This window comes from Bos javanicus, chromosome X, assembly GCF_032452875.1.
Source record: "Bos javanicus breed banteng chromosome X, ARS-OSU_banteng_1.0, whole genome shotgun sequence".
NCBI classification, from domain to species: Eukaryota; Metazoa; Chordata; class Mammalia; order Artiodactyla; family Bovidae; genus Bos; species Bos javanicus.
Window position 1 is genome coordinate 17685011 of NC_083897.1, and position 24439 is coordinate 17709449.

Here is a 24439-nt window from a genome sequence, read left to right on the forward strand (position 1 = left end):
AAGCCCATAAGAATGGTTTCCATGCTGTTTTCAAGGCCACATATAGGAAATAGGATGAATGATAACAGAGAGCAGGCAGGAATGAAAGACCCTAAGCGATTCCCTGGCTCCACATTGTGCCTCATTTCTACCAAATAAGTCATCTTGTGACCACCTGCAGAGGGAGCCAGGCTCCACTTTGACACTGAAGGCTGGCTGTGGCTCTGGGCAAGAGAAGACCCTAAGAAGGCCCTCCATTAAAAAGCAACCTTGTAGCTGCCACCTACTTCCCAGTGTTTCTGCCTCAGTTCTTTAACCTGGAAAAATGGTACTAATGATCATTTTTCCTTTCTTGTCGGGATTGTCATAAACATTAAATGAGTTAATCCACGTAAAGGGCTTAGAACTACGTGTGGCATATGCAAGTGCTTAATAATAATCACTTTCATCATCATCCCATTCTTCACTGTACAGATTAAGTCGCTTTGCCAACACCAGTCTCCTGTGGTAGCACAAGGCACAGACTCTATATCCATAGTCTGTTTCCTGAACTGATGTTATTTCCCCTTTACGATGCATAGCAGGTGATTGCAAAAGCACTGAAAGGCCCCTCACACATTTAAATAGTTCCCCCTACAGCTGTGTCATGGTGACTGAGATCTCCAGCCTTAATAACCCCTTTGAAGAGTTTTCTGGTGATATAAAATTTCGTTAAGTGAAGTGGGTTTGTCTCAGGAGAGGGAACACATTAGAGAACTAGCAAAAGTAGAAATGGACTTCCTGTGATGACTAAACCGTGATTAAACATCATTTTAAACCAAATGCAGACCCTGAATGAACACTGAGACTGAGAAAGACACTGAGACAGGTATAATTTTGAAGAAGAGGGAGGGGGGATAGGTTTAGAAGAGAGGGTGGTCAGAGGTGGAGGCCAGGCAACTGGGGAAAAAAAAGGGTTAAAGGCTTTCAGGAGGGTTCAGGGGACTTCAACTTCATTCACAGACATTACTCTCTTAGGTTTTATCGCATGAACCTGAGCCTTGAACTCAGATCTAATTATTCATAATTTTCTAGAAGCATAAGAGCAACCTGCACCCAAAACTCAAGAGATATGTGTATGCTGACAAGGTGATTTCTGGGCCAAATCAAAGTCTCTTTCAGCTCTACTTCATGAAATTTAATGATAAAAATAATTCACAGTGTAGGTTTGAGTTAGAAAAAGAGGGGTTCATCTACTAACTACACAAGAATACCAAGAACGACTTTTAAAAATCATACATTTAGATTTTTTCTTTGGAAAAAAAAGATACAACATTCACTTCAAGCATTGCTGGGGCTGCATATTTTATGAGGTTTATTTGGACTGCATATCTTTGATGGGCTCTATTTGTGGCTGAAAGTACAAACATACTGATTACAATCACTCTTTCCCACATTTAGGAACAAAATTAATTATCTGCAAAAAGCAGAAAGGCTTAGACAGACTCTCAGTCAGTAAATGATAATAGACAGCACCCAAATATAATGACTCTGTTTCCTACTTTATCTGTTTTAGGCATTCTGAGTGGAATGAAAAAAAGGAAAAATTAATTCACTTTCTGAATGTTCTTCGGAAAGGATTTGAATTTGGGCAACAGGAAGTCAGAATCAACCCTCCCCAACCTCCCACTCCCCCTCCATTTAAAACAAGAAAGCCACCTTGATGGAGGGTGCACTTCGCAAAGAGACTTTTTTTAAACCTTCTAGTTTCTAGCACTGCTTTTATTTGTTTTTGTTTACTTTATAGGCTTAGAAGAGAGGGTGGTCAGAGGTTGAGGCCGGGCAAGGGATGAAAGGGCTGAAGGCTTTCAGGAGAGTAATTTATTGGAATGATATGACTAACAGTTATACATGTCTCATTTTACTAGGTGTTTTATAATATGCTGATACATTGTTGTATTCGAAATGCTTTATATGTTAATTCTACAGTTTTTTAATTTTACAAAGTCCTTCTTTCCACAATGTTATTCAGGTGTAATTTTCAATTTATACATTTCGCCCATTTCAAGTGTACAATTTAATGATTTTTACTAAATTTATGAAGTTGTGCGACCATGACAAACCTGTTTGGCAACATTTTCATCTCCCCAGTAAGATCCCTCAGGCCCATTCTAGCTGTAGCTCAGATGATAAAGAATCTCCCTGCCAGGCAGGAGACCTGGGTTCGAACCCTGGGTCAGGAAGATCCACTGGAGAAAGGAATGGTAACCCACTCCAGTGGTCTTGCCTGGAGAATCCCCATGGACAGAGGAGCCTGGCAGGCTACAGTCCATGGGGTCACAAAGAGTCAGACACAACTGAGTGACTAACTACACTGCTACTGATGCATTCTGAATCCCTATCGCCAAAGGGACATTTTAAAGGACATTAAGAACTCTGTACCTTCACCAAAACAGGGGTTATTTATCTTACTCTATTAGGGAATGGCAACCCACTCCAGTACTCTTGCCTGGAGAACCCCATGGACGGAGGAGCCTAGTAGGCTACATACAGTCCACGGGGTCGCAAAGAGTCGGACACGATTGAGCGACTTCACTTCCACTTTCTACTAACAGTCTAGATAGCATATTAAAAAGCAGAGATATTACTTTGCCAACAAAGGTCCGTCCAGTCAAGGCTATGGTTTTTCCAGTGGTCATGTATGGATGTGAGAGTTGGACTGTGAAGAAGGCTGAGCACTGAAGAATTGATGCTTTTGAACTGTGGTGTTGGAGAAGACTCTTGAGAGTCCCTTGGACTGCAAGGAGGTCCAACCAGTCCATCCTAAAGGAGACTGGTCCTGGGTGTTCATTGGAAGGACTGATGCTCAGGCTGAAACTCCAGTACTTTGGCCACCTCATGCGAAGAGTTGACTCATTGGAAAGGACTCTGATGCTGGGAGGGATTGGGGTCACGAGGAGAAGGGGATGACAGAAGATGAGATGGCTGGATGGCATCACCGACTCAATGGACGTGAGTCTGAGTGAACTCTGGGAGTTGGTGATGGACAGGGAGGCCTGGCGTGCTGCGATTCATGGGGTCGCAAAGAGTTGGACACGACTGAGCGACTGAACTGAACTGAACTGAACTGATTAACAGTCTACCCAATAAGGAAAATAATGGCAAACAGAAAGACGTAGAAGAGTACCCAGTACCAGAACTCAGAAAGTTGTGGCTGCTGGTGATGATGAAAGTGTATATTTTATCTTATGAAGGCTGTAAGACACTGGAAGAAATCTGCCCCAAATTCTGTCATCGTGGCCTTATGTGAAATTCTTTATTACAGCAAAAGTTATAACTATCCCTTCCCTGGAGGAAATGACTATACTACAGTGTAAGTGCATTTAAAAATGTTTCTGTGATGTTCATAATACATGCTTAATTTTTAATGTGGGTGGGGAGTGACAGCCCTTTAAGAAATGGGCCAAGTGGAAAGCATTTTCTGCCTGAGACCTGAGAAACACAGCAAAATGCATAGCAGAGACCATCTGCAGCACTACTGCAAGCGAATGACGTAGCCCTACAGCTGCCAAAGGTAACCTTATTCCAAGTGGGTAAAAAAGAATCAGAGGAATCACACTGTGTACATGACTCCACTTTTCTGAGGTGTTTAAGGTTTTGCAATTAAAAAAAAAAGAAGCAAGTATTCGAGAGCTTTTCTACCCTCACCAGATAGAAGGCTGCTTTCCCTCTGCTCTGATTCCCGGGCCACCCAACATTAAAAAGGCATTTTGGATTCCCTCATTCTCATCATGGGAACAGATGGATTCTCTGAATACCAGGTCATCAGTGGGGGCTTCCTAGACTACTGCCCACTTGAACAAATATTCCTGACTTTCTAACCTTTCTGAATATATTCCAAGCACAAATCTGTCCTCCACAGCACTCCTACAGACATGGATAAGCATCTGCTTACTACTTGGTGGTTATCACTTGCTTCATCATGCTGCTGCTAAGTCACTTCAGTCGTGTCCAACTCTGTGCGACCCCATAGACGGAAGCCCACCAGGCTCCACCGTCCCTGGGATTCTCCAGGCAAGAACACTGGAGTGGGTTGCCATTTCCTTCTCCAATGCATGAAAGTGAAGATGCTCAGTCGTGTCCGACTCTTCGCGACCCCATGGACTACAGCCTACCAGGCTCCTCCGTCCATAAAAGAGAAAAGTCTCAGGCAAGCTACTTAGCAACACAAAACTCCCAAACCCAGAGCCTGAACAAGCAAGAAAGGAAACAAGAGCTTGGAGACTGAAAGAGACAGCAACAGAGTAGTGAGCAGATGGAGGCCCAAAGGGGCGAGTTTATTCCTAACCAGAGGCAACTACTCAAATGCCCCTTTTATATTTTTTAGAGTATTCTCTGAAGAGCTGAGAAAACAGCTGCCATCTATTCTTCGATGTTCCTTCTGCTAGCGTCCAACAGTTGGCGCACATCCAGCCTTTTGACTAAACAGTCAAGGCTGAGCTAAGTGTCTTTCAGCAACTTCTTATTTCCTTGACAGATCCTCCAGAAGCATCATGAACTTGAGAAGTTTTGGCAGCCATCCAAGGTTGGGGGACTCATGTGTTGCAAGACAATTCTCCATGGTCCTCTTGTGTTTCTGCATGTCTTATAAACAGAGGCACATCTCCCCACCCCCAGACTATTTGTATCAAATATCTTTCTGTACCAAATAGTCTTGGAAGATAGTAATGGTGTCTCTGTCAGAGAAAGCAGGGGACAGTCTTAGTATCTATGAGAAAAGATTTGAGTTCCCTAAAAGCTTGTGTGAGGGAACACAGCTCCACCCATCAACAGAAAATTGGATTAAAGATTTACTGAGCATGGCCCCGCCCATCAGAACAAGACCCAGTTTCCCCCTCAGTCAGTCTCTCCCACCAGGAAGCTTCCATAAGCCTCTTATCCTTCTCCATCAGGGGGAAGACAGACTGAAAACAACAATCACAGAAAACTAACCAATCTGATCACATGGACCACAGCCTTGTCTAACTCAATGGAACTATGAGCCATGCCATGTAGGGCCACCCAAGACGGACGAGTCATGGTGAAGAGTTCTGACCAAATATGGTCCACTGAAGAAGGGAATGGCAAACCACTTCAGTATTCCTGCCTTGAGAACCCCATGAACAGTATGAAAAGGCAAAAAGATAGGACACTGAAAGATGAACTCCCCAAGTCACTAGGTCCCCAATATGCTATTGAAGCTCAGTGCAGAAATAACTCCAGAAAGAATGAGGAGACAGAGCCAGAGCAAAAACAACACCCAGTTGTGGATGTGACTGGTGATAGAAGCAAAGTTCGATGCTGTAAAGAGCAATATTGCATAGGAACTGGGAATGTTAGATCTATGATTCGAGGCAAATTGGAAATGGTCAAACAGGGGATGGCAAGACTGAATGTTGACATTATAGGAATCAGCAAACTAAAACAGACTGGGATGGGTGAATTTAACTCAGATGACCATTATATCTACTACTGTGGACAGGAACCCCTTAGAAGAAATGGAGTAGCCATCATGGTCAACAAGAGAGTCCAAAATGCAGTACTTGGATGCAAACTAAAAAACGAAAGAAAGATCTCTGTTTGGTTCCAAGGTAAACCATTCAATATTCGTGGTAATCCAAGTCTATGCCCCGACCAGTAATGCTGAAGAAGCTGAAGTTGAATGGTTTTATGAAGACCTACAAGACCTTCTAGAACTAACACCCAAAAAAGAGGCCCTTTTCATTACAGGGGACTAGAATGCAAAAGTAGGAAGTCAAGAAACACCTGGAGTAACAGGCAAATTTGGCCTTAGAGTATAGAATGAAGCAGGGCAAAGGCTAATAGAGTTTTGCCAAGAGAACACACTGGTCATAGCAAACACCCTCTTCCAACAACACAAGAGAAGACTCTACACATGGACATCACCGTTATATCAAAATTAGATAGATTATATTCTTTGTAGCCAAACATGGAGAAGCTCTATACAGTCAGCAAAAACAAGACTGGGAGCTGACTGTGCCTCAGGCCATGAACTCCTTATTGCCAAATTCAGACTTAAATTCCAGAAAGTAGGGAAAACACTAGACCATTCAGGTCTGACCTAAATCAAATCTCTTATGATTATACAGTGGAAGTGAGAAATAGATTCAAAGGATTAGATCTGATAGACAGAGTGCCTGATGAACTATGGATGGAGGTTCGTGACATTGTACAGGAGACAGGGATCAAGACCATGCCCAAGAAAATGAAATGAAAAAAAAGCAAAATGGTTGTCTGAGGAGGCCTTACAAATAGCTGTGAAAAGAAGAGAAGCCAAAAGCAAAGGAAAAGGAAAGATATTACCTATTTGAATGCAGAGTTCAAAGAATAGCAAGGAAAGATAAGAAAGCCTTCCTCAGTGATCAATGCAAAGAAATAGAGGAAAACAATAGAATGGGAAAGACTAGAGATCTCTTCAAGAAAATTAGAGATACCAAGGGAACTTTCCACACAAAGATGGCCACAATAAAGGACAGAAATGGTATGGACCTAACAGAAGCAGAAGATATTAAGAAGAGGTGGCAAGAATACACAGAAGAACTATACAAAAAAGATCTTCACGACCCAGATAATCACAATGGTGTGATCACTGACCTAGAGCCAGACATCCTGGAATGTGAAGTCAAGTGGGCCTTAGAAAGCATCACTACGAACAAAGCTAGTGGACATGATGGAATTCCAGCTGAGCTATTTCAAATCCTAGAAGATGATGCTGTGAAAGTGCTGCACTCAATATGCCAGCAAATTTGGAAAACTCAGCAGTGGCCACAGGACTGGAAAAAGTCAGTTTTCATTCCAATCCCAAAGAAAGGCAATGCCAAAGAATGCTCAAACTACTGCACAATTGCTCTCATGTCACATGCTAGTAAAGTAATGCTCAAAATTCTCCAAGCCAGGCTACAACAGTACATGAACTATGAACTTCCAGATGTTCAAGCTGGTTTTAGAAAAGGCGGAGGAACCAGAGATCAAATTGCCAACATCCGCTGGATCACAGAAAAAGCAAGAGAGTTCCACAAAACATCTATTTCTGCTTTATTGACTACGCCAAATCCTTTGACTGTGTGGATCACCACAAACTATGGAAAATTCTTCAAGAGATTCCAGACCACCCTACCTGCCTCTTGAGAAATCTCCATGCAGGTCAGGAAGCAACAGTTAGAACTGGACATGGAACAAGAGACTGGTTACAAATTGGGAAAGGAGTACATCAAGGCTGTATATTGTCATCGTGCTTTTTTAACTTATAGGCAGAGTACATCATGAGAAACGCTGGGCTGGAAGAAGCACAGGCTGGAATCAAGATTGCTGGGAGACAATGTTCATTGCAGCACTGTTTACAATAGCCAGGACATGGAAGCAACCTAGATGCCCATTGGCAGACGAATGGATAATAAAGCTGTGGTACATATACACAATGGAGTATTACTCAGCTAATAAAAAGAATGCATTTGAATCAGTTCTAATGAGGTGGATGAAACTGGAGTCTATTATACAGAGCGAAGTAAGTCAGAAAGAAAAACAGCAATACAGTATATTAACGCATATATATGGAATTTAGAAAGATGATAATGATGACCCTATATGCGAGACAGCGAAAGAGACACAGATGTAAAGAACAGACTTTTGTACTCTGTGGGAGAAGGTGAGGGTGGGATGATTTGAGACAATAGCATTGAAATATGTATATTATTATATGTGAAACAGATCGCCAGTCCAGGTTCGATGTGTGAGACAGAGTGCTCAGGGCTGGTGCACTGAGATGACCACGAGGGATGGGATGGGGAAGGAGGTGGGAGGGGGATTCAGGGTGGGGAACATATGTACACTCATGGCTGTTTCATGTCAACGTATGGCAAAAACCACCACAATATTGTAAAGTAATTAGCTTCCAATTAAAATAAATAAATTTAAAAAAAGATTGCTGGGAGAAATATCAATAACCTCAGATATGCAGATGACACCACCCTTATGGCAGAAAAGGAAGAAGAACTAAACAGCCTCTTGATGAAAGTGAAAGAGGAGAGTGAAAAAGTTGGCTTAAAACTCAACATTCAGAAAACTAAGATCATGGCATCCGGTCCCATCACTTCATGGAAAACAGATGGGGAAACAGTGGAAACAGTGTCAGACTTTGTTTTGGGGGCTCCAAAATCACTGCAGATGGTGACTGCAGCCATGAAATTAAAAGATGCTTACTCCTTGGAAGAAAAGTTATGTCCAACCTAGACAGCATATTAAAAAGCAGAGACATTACTTTGCCAACAAAGATCCGTCTAGTCAAGGCTATGGTTTTTCCAGTAGTCATGTATGGATGCGAGAGTTGGACTATAAAGAAAGCTGAGTGCTGAGGAATTGATGCTTTTGAACTGTGGTGTTGGAGAAGACTCTTGAGAGTCCCTTGGACTGCAAGGAGATCCAACCAGTCCATCCTAAAGGAAATCAGTCCTGAATATTCATTGGAAGGACTGTTGTTGAAGCTGAAACTCCAATACTTTGGCCACCTGATGCGAAGAGCTAACTCATTAGAAAAGACCCTGATGCTGGGAAAGATTGAAGGCGGGAGGAGAAGGGGATGACAGAGGATGAGATGGTTGGATGGCATCACCGACTCAATGGACATGAGTTTGAGTAAACTCCCAGAGTTGGCAATGGACAGGGAGGCCTGGTGTGCTGCAGTCCATGGGGTCGCAAAGAGTCAGACACGACTTAGCGACTGAACTGAACTGAAGTTCAAGCCTCCTCTCCTGTAATGCATCACACTGTGCGTAGGAGTCATCTGGTCCTCTTTGCCTTTCCCTGTGGGAGCTGGGGCTTGGGGACCCAGCACAAATGCTGATACTCTGGCTACTGCTCTCGTTGTGAGAAGTAAACTGTGCTGCATATCTGAGCTGGAGTCTCCTGTCCTTATCCAGCATCCATGATACTGGCTGCGTAACTTGTTAGTTTGCAGTCAGGGTAAAAATCTCAGGTGTTTCACAGTTCTTGAGGATACTTTCTTGCCACATTACTCCAGAGAACACAGCAAGGGGGGAAGACTTCTTTCTAAAGATTCAGAACATATAATCACAGTGCCACTCTTGCCAAGGCAAAGGCAAGTAATTCTAGATTTGTGAGGACCCCATTGGATTCCCTAATATGCCCCATAATATACATAATTTCAAGATGAAGCATTATAAAGAGCTTCCCTTGTGTGACCACTGTTTGAAACGTGTCCCAAAATTAACATTAGGTGCCTGAAAGTGATGTAAATTTTTTCATTTGTATTTGGCTTGTCAATAAATAGGTACTCTATGTTTTAAAACTATATATTTTCCCCATGGGAATCACTAAAGCTATTTTTATTGTGAACGAAAAAAAGATGGCATGCTGTAAACATTTTTCTCTCTCCAGAAATGGACCTCATGGAAATAAAGCTGCTTGCCACAGTTCTAGATGCTGACCTGCAGACAGTAATTAGGCAGTGAGCCATTTACTTGTTTTTATCACTTTGAAATCACTTGCTACTGACAACAGCTTGTATGAATTCAGACAAGGTATCTCTATATGAGACTAAAAAATGAAAGTCCAAAGTGATGGCATGAGGAGAAAAACACTGACATTCTGACACCTGAGAAATAACCTCAGCTTTCAAAAGTGTAGGGCTAATCTTGGAAATTCTGATGAGCTACAGTCACTCACATAGACAGCAAAATATAAGAATTTGATAGAGTGAATTATTATTGAGGATCAACAGAGAATCTTCCCGAGAGCTTCCTAGCTCACATAAATAAATACTGACTTCACTGAAGATATCTTCAGAAATTCTACCTAAGAAAATGGATGTACCTGAATACTGGAATATGTTAGGTACTCAGTAGGCAGTGTTACTAATATTAAGGAGACTCCATAATGGAGACCTGGGTGTACTGAAGTCCAGAATCAAAGACAAATGCATTAAAAACTGTATGTTGATACAACAGGCAGACTCCAAACACTGCAGGGGCAAGATAATCCATCCCTCATCATTGGCACAGTGCATACAGATTCTAGGCAAAGTCGTTTCACCATGTGACTGGGTCTTCCATCACCTACAAAAACATTCATTCTTCCTCTAGAAACTATTCTGTGCCTTTAAATGTTACGGAGACGAAAAATCTCATGTTTTGTAGCACTTGATTGAGGAATACTATAGGAGAAATCTCCAAGGAGGGAGAATGAATTCACAAACTGATTGTGCAGCTGTAAAAACAGGAGAGAGTAATACAGGATATTAAACAAGATAATCAAGACCCACATAGCCTGTGGTAAAGGAATGAAAATTTTGGTGAGAAGAGAGTGAACCTATTTGAAAGAGCAATGTAGAGAAATTGTGAGAAGCATGTGCTTTGGAGTCTGACAGATCCAGCTTTGAATCCCAGCTCTGCTACCTCCTGGCCAAATGATTTCTGAAGACAGCAACAGTCGCGGTCATCTTTCCAGCCACTTCTTGCACCTCCTGTGTCTGTTAGTGGCTCCACAATTGGACACTCACTAAATGTTCCCTGAGATGAATGTTATTTCAGACAGTGCTAAAATGAATACCATAGTGAGGAAAGACTGGCTCCAAATTGATGAAGAGTACATCAAGGCTGTATATTGTCACCTTGCTTATTAAACTTATATGCAGAGTACATCATGCAAAATGCCAGGCTGGATGAAGCACAAACTCAAATCAAGGTTGCCGGGAGAAATATCAATAACCTCAGATATGCAGATGACACCACCCCTATGGCAGAAAGTGAAGAGGAACTAAAGAGCCTTTTGATGAAAGTAAAAGAGGAGAATGAAAAAGCTGCCTTAAAACTCAACATTAAAAAAACTAAGATCTTTGGTAAAACTAATACAATATTGTAAAGTTTAAAAATAAAATAAGCAGAAACTTGAAAAAAAAAAGAAAAGAAAAACTTAGTGACTACTAGATTATCCTTAGGACTCTGCATTAACTCTATAATGTTCTTGGTATTAAAAAAAAAACACATATTTGTCACAGAAATTTAGTTAACATCTTACAACTGAACATGTATGTATGTTGCTTAGATAAATGTAATCACTGTAAACATCTATATGATCTGGGATTTTGTTTTTATTTTGAACTGGGAGCTTTTTTGTTTACAAATTCATTAAAAACTAAAAAACTGTTTCTGTAAGGAAAAAAAAAATAAACACACCTGAAATTTTCAAAAAAAAAAAAAAACAAAAAACCTAAGATCATGGCATCCAGTCCCATCACTTCATGGCAAATACATGGGAAACAATGGAAACAATGATAGACTTTATTTTTCTGGGGCTCCAAAATCACTACAGATGGTGACTGCAGCCTTGAAATTAAAAGATGCTTGCTCCCTGGAAGAAAAGCTATGACCAACCTAGACAGCATATTAAAAAGCAGAGACATTACTTTGCTGACAAAGGTCCATCTACTCAAGGCTATGGTTTTTCCAGTAGTCATGTATGGATGTGAGAGTTGGACCATAAATAAAGCTGAGTGCCGAAGAATCTGATACTTTTGAGCTGTGGTGTTGGAGAAGACTCTTGAGAGTCCCTTGGACAGTAAAATCAAACCAGTCAGCCCTAAAGGAAATCAGTCCTGAATATTCATTGAAAGGACTGATGCTGAAGCTCCAATACTTTGGCCACCTGTTGGGAAGAATTGACTCAGTGGAAAAGACCCTGATGCTGGGAAAGATTGACGCTGGGAGGGGAAGGGGCTGACAGAGGATGAGATGGTTAGATGGCATGACTGACTCAATGAACCTGAGTTTGAGCAAGCTCCAGGAGTTGGTGATGGACAGGGAAGAGTCCATGGGGTCACAAGGAGTTGGACATGACTGAGCGAGTGAACTGAAGTGAGGAAATAAGGGGAGAAACAGAGAAGGTAGAAAAGGTTGCAGTTTTGGACAACATTCAATGAAGCACATAACTAGTCAAGGTAATGAAATTGTGGGAGAGGAAACACTAATGCTGAGAAACTCTGAAATGAATCAATAAAGAAAGTACATAAGTAAAAATGGAAAAATAAAAGTGCAAACAGCCATGTGAGGACATATGAGCAATTTACTTTAGGGGGGTAAAGAAAGTAAGTCCAATCATAGAGATTCTTGGGAAACTTTCTCAATTAGCAATAAACATCCAACATGCTGATTACTGGGCTTCCCTGGTGGCTCAGACAGAAAAGAATCTGCCTGCAATGCAGGAAACCCGGGTTCAATCCCTAGGTCAGGTAGATCCCCTGGAGAAGGGAATGGCAACCCGCTCCAATATTCTTGCCTGGAGAATCCTGTCCATGGGGTCGCAAAGAGTCAGATACAGCTGAAGGACTGAGCACATCCATAAGGTATGGAATTCAATAATGTGCTGATAAATTTTAAAATGACACTCTCAAATACTACCCAAATGATGCCTCAATACTATTAAAGACCTACTCAGTACTCACTTGGGGCCATGATATTTAACCTAGTTCACAAATGTAGATGAAGAACCAAGATGGATCTATTTACAGTCCCATCGTTAATACTTTTCAGTAAAACTTTTCTCTTTCCTTACCTTCCTCTCACCTCTTCTCCTTTCTCTCTCTCACACATATAAACACACAATAAAATATTGGTATTTTTATTCACTTCTTTGGGTTAAAATAACATGAAACGTCCTGGCACTTAAAAACAAGTTTAAGAAAAACTCATTATCCATTTGGCACTTAGAAACACGCTGTAGAAGGAGTACTGCACTGCGGCTTAGTTAGTACTTGCCATGTGCCTCGAACTCTGCCAGGTACTTTGAACCTACCATTTCAGTGAATTCCCAAGTATCAGCCCCATCTGATAGATGTGCTCACAGCTTTGCCATTGTCATTCACTTCCAACCTCTGGGTCTTATCTTCTAAACAAGGTGGCTGGATTTGCTTCCAAGGAAGTATCAGAATCAAATGGAGTACTTTTTAAGTGACAAATTCTCTGGCACAGACCTATGGTATCAGAATCCCCAGGGCAGGGGGAGGGGCTCCAGGAATCTGTTTAATGAGTTCCCTAGATGATTGTGGTGATGAGTCAAGTTTGAGAACCACATGCTTACCACCTCTAGGTGTGCAGCAAGCAACAACATCCTAACATTTGCTCACATGTCTTCACTTGGTAGTCTGAAGAATGGAAAAGTATCTTAGGGAAAACTGAAACACTAATAGGGCATAATTATAAAAAATTCACAGTGCCCCACTCACGTCAGATCAGATCAGATCAGATCAGTCGCTCAGTCGTGTCCGACTCTTTGCGACCCCATGAATCACAGCACGCCAGGCCTCCCTGTCCATCACCATAAAACCAAAATGTCCTTCATGATCTGGGGTAGATGAGCAGTCCCTGCTTGGCAGACTTCATGGCTTCTGCACTGTAGGTGGATTCTTTACTGCAGAGCCACTGGGTAAGCCCATGGCAGACTTCATGCACAGCTTATAGCTAGCTAAAAATGCTGTCCTAACAGAGCTCTGGAAGAGCTGATTTTCACAGAGGTCTCTCACAACTTAACCTCAATCAGGACTAACTGGCCGGGTCTCACATTTGATCACAAGCGGAAGGTGAGGGTGCTGCAGCAGAATCTCATTAATGCCTTAGTTTTCAAGGAGCTTAGGCTTGGGGGCCTTCTGTGGTTTTGTTAACGGGAACAGTGCTCTGCAATCCACCCAGCCCTCACTTCCCCTCACCACCCATAATGAATGACCTGGCCCCTTGATGGGGCATACAGAGTATACTGGATCACATCTGGACCGTGATTCCCCACCCCCACCATTTGGTATACATTACTTAGAGCTGGCAATCATAAACCAGTAACAAGGCAGACTTTACATACACTTTCTGTTCTAGTTTATGCATTCCCTGGGGAAGACAGACTTCACGCTCTCATAACCAGCTGGGAGCTGGGAGCAATCAGGCCCTTAATGGCCAAAACAGAAAGGGACTGACTGCCTCACTGAGCACCTCCTGACAGCCAAGGCTTTTCTTCCTGAATGATAATGGCATGAAATGTACTCCCTGTGTGTGTGTGTACACGTGCACACACACAGATGCTCCCACGTGCACCTAACATACAGCAGGGTTGGCACCCCCAAAATAGCTGTTCAATTTAAGTTCAAGATGTCTTTGCAGAATCCTAACGGAGCTTTTTGAGTGAAAATCTGGGAGGGTCTTATGGGAGACAGATCAGTGTGGTGGAAAGAGTGCTCGACTGTAGCAGCAGCAGACCTTGGACCCTACTTCTGGCTCTTCCACTAACTATATAACTGTGGGCAAGCCTCTCTGAACTTTATTTTTTCATTTGTAAAATCAAAGGGACTGGACTAGGTAATCTCTTTCAGGCCTTCTAAGATTCACATTACAGTGAGATGTTCACTGTGCTGAAAATTATTCAGTTACACGTCCGTCTGTCAACAAAGCTAAACTGACCTTTTAAAGACTTAAGAACTATGTCTGGGGCCATCGAGTACCCAGCACCTGGCAAAGTGCCATGAATAGAGCAAATGCTTAAGAAATGTTCACTAAGTAAACTTTCATGTCTAGAGCCTGATCAAAATAGTGGACTCAATCCACTACCAGCTCCACCCCACCTTTTTTTCTGTGTTGAAAATAACTAGAGAAGAAAACATGTTTTCAAAATGTTGCTGTCAAAGTGACCAACATCAGTTTTCAAAATGTTGCTGTCAAAGTGACCAATATCAGTTTTCAAAATGTTGCTGTCAAAGTGACCAACATCAGAGGCAAACTTTAAAGCCTCCCATACTCTGTCTTTAATGTTATCTTCTTGTTTTTCCTCTTATTGAAGACATTTCCACACCCCTGGCACTCTTGCTTTGTGTCGGACACATAGAGGGCCCTCAACGAACATCAGGTGAAATGAACATACGAATGCACTGGCTTTTCATTTTTCTAATTCTCTGAGATTTACTTTTGTTTAAGGCCCAAGAATCTGGCCTCGAATTATAAAGCAATCAGAGGAATAATTAACCACTGAAGAACACTATTGCTAGGACATTTCTGTTCATTTTACTATAAAATATTTTCTCAGCAAATGTGTTTTAAATGGCTAACATTCTGAATGGGACAATTAGAGCGGCTCTGTGAGTAGCCATCCTGTGGGTTGAATCATTTTTTGTTCTCCTTTCTTGTTTAATTCACCAAAGAAACCAATTACCCCTATCATTTCGTACTTGCAGAGCTTAAGGACAGGGCTAAATGGCCTAAGCTGCCCTCCACATTCTGGGTAAGCGATGGTTCAGAGTACACAGCAGTTGCACTGCATAGAAGGTAAGAGCATGAATCAAGCAAGGCAACAACCCAGGGTTGGAATCCCAGTTTCCCCACTGCCATTTAACTAGCTTTGATGTCGGGGCAAGGTATTTAGGCTCTGTGAAGTGAAGTGAAAGTCGCTCAGTCGTGTCTGACTCTGCGCCCTGTGGACTATACAGTCCATGGAATTCTCCAGGCCAGAATACTGGAGTGGGTAGCCTTTCCCTTCTCCAGGGGATCCTCCCAACCCAAGGATCAAACCCAGGTGTCCCGCACTGCAGGCAGATTCTTTACCAGCTGAGCCACTAAGCTTCGTCTTGTTGCTGTGTCTGACTCTTTGCAACCCCATGGACTGCAGCACGCCAGGCCTCCTTGTCCCTCACCATCTCCCAGAGTTTGCCCTAGTTCATATTCCTCACATCATTGATGCCATCCAGCCATCTCATCCTCTGATGCCTTCTCATTCTGCCCTTAATCTTTCCCAGCATCAGGTACTTTTCCAATGAGTCACCTGTGAATGTCAGATGACCACAATACTGGAGCTTCAGCATCAGTTCTTCCAGTGAATATTCAGGCCTGATCTCTCTTAAGATTGACTGGTTTGAACTCCTTGCTGTTCAAGGGACTTTCAGGGGTCTTCTCCAGTACCACAGTTTGAAGGAATCAATTCCTCAGCATTCTGCCTTCTTTACAGACCAGCTCTCACAACCGTTCATGATCACTGGAAAGATCGTAGCCTTGACTACACGGACCTTTGTCAGCAGAGTGACGTCTCTGCTTTTCAACACACTGTCTAGGTTTGTCATCACTTTCCTGCCAAGAAGCAATCGTCTTCTGATTTCATGGCTGCAGTCACCATCCACAGTGATTTTGGAGCCCAAGAAGAGGAAATCTGTCACTACTTCCACCTTTTCCTCTTCTATTTGCCATGCAGTAATGCGGCCAGATGCCATGACCTTAGTTATTTTTAATATTTACTCATAAGCCAGCTCTGAAGCTGGCTTCATCTACTCCTGTGTAAAATGGGGATAATATTAGGATCTATCCCATGGATTACTGCGACATAATTTTATGTAAACTGGTGATGGTAGGATCCCAACAAGGCTAGTGTATTAGATGATTCTGCCACCTCCTTCAACAAAGCTGACAACATTCAGGAGTTAGTCACTATAACCTTAGTGAGAGCTCTTGGCTCTATGTTCTTTTCTGTATTGAAAAGTGTGTGCTCCTGTGGTTCTGAATGTGTGCATCCTAGCTTAGCAGGTACAATGTAACTAATAATGTCTGACTGAAACCAAGCAAGCTGCTCCCTCACAGAACTGTCCCACCCCAATACAAATACCATCAGGCTTACACTGGTATGAATCAAGGCTGCAGAAACAACTGCTGGAAGATATGAATGTTTTGCCTCATTCATTTGTAGCTTTAGTTAGTAGGTTCTAACTGGGTTTCCTACTTTTAAAGACACTACTCAAAATGCACATCAAAACTAACATCGCAAATCAACTACTCAAAATGCTGCTGCTGCTAAGTCACTTCAGTCATGTCCGACTCTGTGCGACCCCATAGACAGAAGTGCACCAGGCTCCTCTGTCCGTGGGATTTCCCAGGCAAGAGTACTGGAATGGGGTGTCATTGCCTTCTCCGTTACTCAAAATAGTAATGTGACTAAGAGCACAAGAGTGAAATCAGAACCAGAGAAACTGGTGATAACCTAATTAAAAGGACACCTGATCAATTTGTGAATCATGGCTCTTTCATTAACTATAGCTGGGTGCCCTTGGTCAAGTTTCTGTTTCCCTGAGCTTCAGTTCCCTCGTTTACAAAATGGAGATAATAGCTCATACCTCACAGGGTTGGCAAGAATGTTGTGTTAACTAACAGCAGTGGTAACAATAACTAATAATTACTGAAGAACTGTAACCCATGTTACTCCCAATGAAGAAGATATTCTTTTTAATCTTTATTTTATCAATCAGCAAGATGAGGCTCATATAGAGCCTCATAACCAAGGTCTGAAAACAAGAAAGTAGATGGATCTAAAATGCAAAGCCAGGCTTTGGACTCCATAACCTGTGGATTTAATGCACTGCCCAGCTTTGTGAGGACATTCAGGCCCTCTATCATCCCTGCCCATATTTTCTTAGTCCTCTCCGAAGGCACCTACTGGCCATGCCACCACACCCCGAATAGAATCCAATTCCTTGGAAAACGGTAGAATGGTACTCACCGTGGTGGTGAGCTTTCCTCCATTCTTCTGGACGTACTGGATGGAGTCATGGATCGTAGAAAAGAGACCAAGCAGTACATTCTCCATGTCATAGACTCTGTACATGCCGTTCACCAGTTCTTCCAGAGACAGGATGTATTCTCTCCAGTACTTGTCAATCTCCACCACACCTGCCATACAGCCCTGCATGACCACATTGCAGTAGCCGCCACATGGCTTCACCATCATCAGTCCCTGGCAGTAAGAGCAGTACCACATCCTCGTGAGCATTCGGCCACAGTCCTTACTGAACTTCAGGTGATCGGTTGTGTTGATCACTTCAATTCCAAGATTCAGGGCCTGGAGGAAGATCCTAGTGACTTGCAGTGACTTGGAAACCTGGGTCATAATAAGCTTGGGGAAATTCCCAAATACTTTCAGGTCACGCCTTGCCCCTCGGAGGCACTCGTTGATGTCTAAGGTGGACTCTGGAAGGCCTGGGTTCATCAGCTGGGTATAGATGACTGGAAACAGGCTGTCAAACAATTCATTGACCATGTCGTCCACGTTGATGTCAGAACCCAGGATGTAGAGAGATACATCAGTGAAAAATTCACCCACAAAGTCAAAAGCTTGTGGGGTCAGGCTCGGATAGTTGTTCTTGAACATGGCATTGGTGTAGTTCTTGGCGTGGCGAACGACAATTTCAAAGGCCTCTGCAAAAGAGATATAGAAATGCCCACAAATTAAAGCATGAAAGTCCAGTATTTAATTGAACTTGAGATTTCTCTATCACTGTGGTGATTAAGGTCCCATTTGCCTTAAGTAATTGACTCGTGTTTACTTCTGGCAATTGCCTCTACTCCTGCAGTTGTTTGTTCCTATAAATCAATTTTCCTTTCTGAACATGAAGTCCAAACCTTGATGTGAACATAAATTCTTAAACACACAAATTATATTTCAAATGACGAAAGTCAGGATTCAGTTAACATTCTGGCCTCTCATAAAAATAGCAATTAAAAATTGGCTAAATGAGAAGTTCTTTTTCTCTCATTGATTTATTCAGTTAAAAATAAATTGTATTTCAAGACATTTATTTCATTTTTAGACAAAGATAAATATTTGACAACCAACCATATACTATATAAACTCACATAACGATTCAAGCCTGTTCATCTCTGGAGGAAAGGCAAGTTCTTAGCCAAGAATAAAAGCTATCACCAATTTAATCATTTTGGTAGATAACTTTAAACGGAGCTATCTGACAGATTGCCAGACCTGAAAATGGAATTTATCCCCTAAACGGTACCAGGATGGAAAAAACAAGGCATGTACTTATCTATACATTTGATACTGAAAATAACACCTCTGCTATTTGCAAGCTGAACATCTGGAAGGATAATAGCTAAGCTTCCTTGGTAAGTTCGGCTTCCACATGGCTTGGAAGCCTTATCCACTCTACAGAGACTATGGGTTCAGGATTACATCTGCTGCCCCTAACCCTTGGCATAAGGCCTGATTCGTGTCACTGGTTTGAGAGAGAAAGTAATAATGTCACCATCCCATTTTCTCCAAACTGAAGCCCTCTAGACACAATTTATCCCAAATAATCAGAGTTCTGCATTTCTTATGAGGGAAAGAAAAACAACAATAACAGATTTTTCAAGAAATAAGACATAGTTTAAAAACAAAAATAATCAAGTTTCCCAAGACTTTTAAAATTAACTTAGCACTTTCATTTCCTTCCAAAGAACAGAGGTCCACAACAGATGTACCCCAAAATGATGCCATTTCAGGAGCCTTGAAAAATCAAATTATTACCATTTTCAGACTACCTAGGGAGACTGCGTTCCAACTGCTCCTTGGGATCACTTAGCCAAACACCTCAGTCATCTGTGGCAGAAGTGAGCTCTAGGTTGTACCACCACCATCTGCCCCAGACCCCTCACAAAGTAGAACGCGCATACTAGAGTCTTCCCTTGGGTTTATGACCACGCCCAGAAATGTTGAGTAGATGCCAGAGCAATTCTACTGGGTTTCCAAGCCCACTTGAGAAAGAATCTTCATTTTCATCAATTGCTAAATGTTCATTTGTGATTTTTGTTGTTTAGAATATTAAGAACTTCTTGGAAAGCTTATCTATAACAATCTCTTCTTAACCTCATACACTATTCTCAATCCTTGAATCTAAACATTGAATGAATTGAAGAGATTTTCTAATGCAATCCAAAGGACCAGTCAATTAATTCTTCAAAATCATCAGAAATTTGAAGATTTAAAACTATTCATTAATTTTAGCTACCAATCCTCTATTAATACTAGACTCTGTGCTAGGTTCTAGGGGTATATAAGTGCTAAGTAGATGGGGATAAATAATATATTGTCCTTGTCTTGAAAGTATAAGGTATGTGTGTGCATGCTCAGTTGCTTCAGTTATGCTTGACTCTCTGCAACCCCATGGACTGTAGCCCACCAGGCTCCTCTGACCGTGGGACTCTGCAGACAAGAATACTGGAGTGGGTAGCCATTCCTACTCCAGGGGATCTTTCCGACCTGGGGACTGAACTCTGCATTGGCAGGCAGATTCTTTACCACTAGCGCCACCTGTTGTTGTTCAGTCACTCAGTCGTGTCCAACTCTTTGTGACCCCATGGACTGTAGCACACCAGGCTCCCCTGTCCATCACCAACTCCTGGAGCTTGCTCAAACTCATGTCCATCAAGTCAGAGATGCCATCCAAACATCTCATCCTCTGTCGTCCCCTTCTCCTCCTGCCTTCAATCTTTCCAGCATCAAGGTCTTTACAAATGAGTCAGTTCTTCCCAACGGGTGGTCAAAGTATTGGAGCTTCAGCTTAAGCATCAGTCCTTTCAATGAATATTCAGGATTGATTTCCTTCAGGATTGACCGATTGGATCTCCTTGCTGTCCAAGAGACTCTCAAGAGTCTTCTCCAATGCCACAGTTCAAAAGCATCAATGCTTCAATGCTCAGCCTTCTTTATGGTCCAGCTTTCACACCCATATATGACTACTGGTGGCTAGCGCCACCTGGGAAGCCCTTAAATGCTATACCATATACCTTATAAGCGGGGCTTTCCTGGTAGCTCAGTGGTAAAGAATCCGCCTGCAATGCAGGAGTCACAGGAGAAAGGAAATGCAGCTTCGATCCCTGGGTTGGGAAGAGCCCCTGAAGAAGGGGATGGCAACCCACTTGAGTATTCTTGTCTGGAGAATCCCATGGACAGAGAGCATGGCAGGCTACAGTCAAGTCAGACATGACTGTAGCAACTGAAAAGGCATGCATAGCATTTACAAAGCATTTCCAAGTATATTACAATATCCACTTTTTACCACAATCTTCTGAGTTTGGTTTTGCAGTCCCCACTTTATAGATGATGAAACTGAGGCAAGCAGAATTTAAGCACTTTCCCACAGTCATGCAAAGCAGAAGTAGTCAACTCAAACTACTGTCTCCCAGCAATGGTTTCACTCTAGCTGTCCTCAGCCATATGGCCAAACACACACATTCTCAAAAGTCTTTGAAAGTCAAGTTCATTTTTAAGCTCATTATATTTCTATTGGCTTCTCCTCTCCGAATGGAAAAGTACTGGGAGAAATTGCAGCTAAAGCCAATTGTACTTTCACCTTTGTCTTGGGGCTGCATAAGGTCAGAGAAGGAAGACGGCTGCTGAGATGCTACCCTGTGGATCTCAGTCATTGAAGCTACCCTAAAATGAATTCTCTACAAGGCAAATTTCATCTTTGGCACAGTACATTTATTCTCTAATGTGCAAGATATATGACCATGAAATTCCATACACTATATGCCATAACTGTTTTAAGTTTCTGTTACTAGCACTGCTGGATCAACAGGAAAAGAAAATTATAAAAGATCACGAACTCTTCTCCAGAAATAATAATAACAACACATACTGCAGGGGGAAAGGGCTAGGGGTTCATATGCAACCTCAAACTCACATGTGCTCCCTGCTCCAACTTTCACAGCTCAGAATCCACTTAGCACATCTCTGGGTTTTACCCAACCCCCTTACTTCTATATCACAGGACAACAGCCCAAACCATAACTACTCAAGCAAAGACTCCTTGGGGACGTAGAGGAACCAACACCAGGTGAAAAGTGACGCTCAGCTTGAAGTTGGCAACTTGAGGTTTCCTGAAATGAAGCCAAGAGCTAGAATTACTGCAAAAAATGTTCAGCCTACTGATTTTTTTTGGTCAGATAATAAGGTACACTTATGCTAGGGGAGGTTTTCCTCTGTCTCTTTCCTGGGAAAAAGTCAAGCATTATATCCAGGAAAAATTAGAACAATGTAAAATCAGAGATATTATGAAAAATTTGGCACCAAACAGAAAACATTCTATTTTTAACACTATATATAGAAAGACAGATGATACAGATAAAGACATCTGATAAATTAATACACATCCAAATATAGCAAGGTTTCTAGATTTACTAATACCCCTATCACTATCCTGGTCACCCATTTTGGACACATTTTACTGTTACCAACTTCCTTCTTAAATTATGTTGCTCCAAAGGGGACACAACTTTCCAATATGGTTTGGTATGTAAAGTGTGCAATCAAACTATCACCTCTCTTTAAACGAATCAATAACTTGTCCCCTATTAACCCAGGACATATATCCTATCACCAGAGCAAAATGACTGTCCTTTGTACTTGGTGCAGATGTTTCTTTATTCAGACCCAGACCAAGGGTCTTTTCAGTAGAAGACTGGACTTCTTTTTTTTTTTTTAGTATAAATTTATTTATTTTAATTGGAGGTTAATTACTTTACAATATTGTATTGGTTTTGCCATACATCATTTGGAGAGAAGAATAAATAAACCATTGAGTTCCCTTCAAGGCCTTAAGAATAAAGCAGTCTTATAGAAAACACAAACAGAAATGAAGTATGCCTTTCATGGGCTTATCAGTATACTGGAAACGACCAAGGAAAGAACCAGGGAGCTTAAAGAAATGGTGATATAAACTTCCCAAATGAAAATATGGCGAGAAAAAAACAAGACACAAAAAGGAACATCCAAGAACTGTGGGAAAAATCAAAATCTGTAACATATGTATAATTGCAATTATAGAAAGAGAAGAAAGACAAAAGAGAGCAAAAGAAATATTTGAGGAAATGATACCAAAAATTTCACAAAATTCATAATAGATACCATCCACAGACCCATGAAACTCAGAGTTACAAGCAGGTTGAATACCAAAGTACCTGCTCTAAGGCTTATCATATTCAAATGGTAAAAAATCAAAGACAAAGAGAAAATTTTCCAAGAAGCCAGAGGAAGAAAGAAAATCATCTTACCTATAAAGGAACAGGATAAGAATTATGTTGAACATCTCATCAGAAATCATCCAAGAAAGAAGAGAGTAAAAGGAAATATCTTGCATTGAAAGAAAAAACAACAAGCTAGAATTCTCTTTCCAGCAAAATTACCATCAAAAAGGCACACAAAAACCTTTCTCAGACAAACAAGAATGGAAGAAATTTGTCATCAGTAGACATGGCTTGCAAAAAAATGTAAAAAATATGTTTTTCTAGAAAAGTATATAAGCCAGAAAATCAGATCTAAATAAAGAAAGGAAGAGCATCAGAGAAGGAATATATATATATATATATATATATATAAGGGCAAAATAAAACCTTTTCTTTTTTAAAACAATGATTTAACTTATAACTTTGTTCAAAGTAATAACAGCAATAACGTATCAGTGATTATAGTATACGGATAAGTAAAATGAATATTATAAGGCACTCGAACTACCAGTGAAGCAATTTAGTGTAGACTTGAAAGTGGACTTAAAGTAGTTTAGAAAGCATATTGCAAACTTGACAGGAACCACTAAAAATTTTCAAAATGAAGCAAAATCGAGATGGAATCATATATCTCAGGCTTCAGTTAAAGCCTGAGAAGGCAAAAAAAGAGAAGATTAAAAATAACCAAAACAAATAATATGTGCAATAAACAAAAAGCATTTATAAATGATGAATATTAACACATTACCTCACTAATCACTTTAAATGTGAATGGTTTAAATACAAAAAGTAAAAGATAGAGATGATCAGAATAAACATAAAAATAAAACCCAACTGTAGATTATCTAAGGTAACACATCTTCAATATGAAGATACAGATAAAGGGATGAAGAAAGACATATCATACTAACACCAGATAGAAAAAACTGGAATAGCCAAATTAGTTTCAGAGCACACTTTGGAAGAAGGAATATTATCAGGAATAAAAAAGGGTGTCACATAATCTGAAGGGTCAATTCTCCAAAAAGACGTAATTCTTATATATACAAACCCACAATTATAGTTGGAGACATCAGCACCCATCTATCAATACCTAATAAATCCATCATGCAGAAACTGACTAAAGACATGGCTGAACTGATTAGCATCAATGAACTAGATCTAATTGACACTTATAGGGTAATTCATCCATCAACAGCAGAATATACATTCTCAAGCTTACGTGTAACATTCAGCAAAACAGACTGTAACACTTGGCCATAAAATACACCTTAACAAATTTAAAAGCTCAGAAATCATACAAATAATGTTCTTAGCCCACTCAATGAATTTAAATTACAAGTCAATAACAGAAAGGTAAGACAATATCCAATCCTCTGCAAAGTAAACAACACATTTCAGTACAACATATGGGACAAAAAATGTCTTAAGAGAAATTTTTTTAAATGTTTAACTAAATGAAAATGACCATTAAACTTACTGAAATTTGTGTTATGTAGCAAAGGCAGTGTTTAGAGGGAAATTTGTAGCATTGAATGCTTATATGAGAAAAGGAAAAAAGATCTCAGATCAATAAATTTAAGATTTCACCAAACAAAACTAGAGAATTAAGAGCAATA

At 41.0% G+C, this 24439-nt stretch overlaps 1 protein-coding gene across 1 annotated transcript in view; it reads right to left on the reverse strand.

Annotated features, from left to right (window-relative positions):
- The window catches only part of GPC3 (glypican 3), a 459188-nt gene that overhangs the window by 201170 nt on the left and 233579 nt on the right, over positions 1 to 24439 (reverse strand). The window contains exon 3 of the mRNA XM_061408363.1: positions 17542 to 18236. Coding sequence (XP_061264347.1) covers positions 17542 to 18236 — 695 coding nt within the window. The remainder of the gene's footprint in view (positions 1 to 17541; positions 18237 to 24439) is intronic.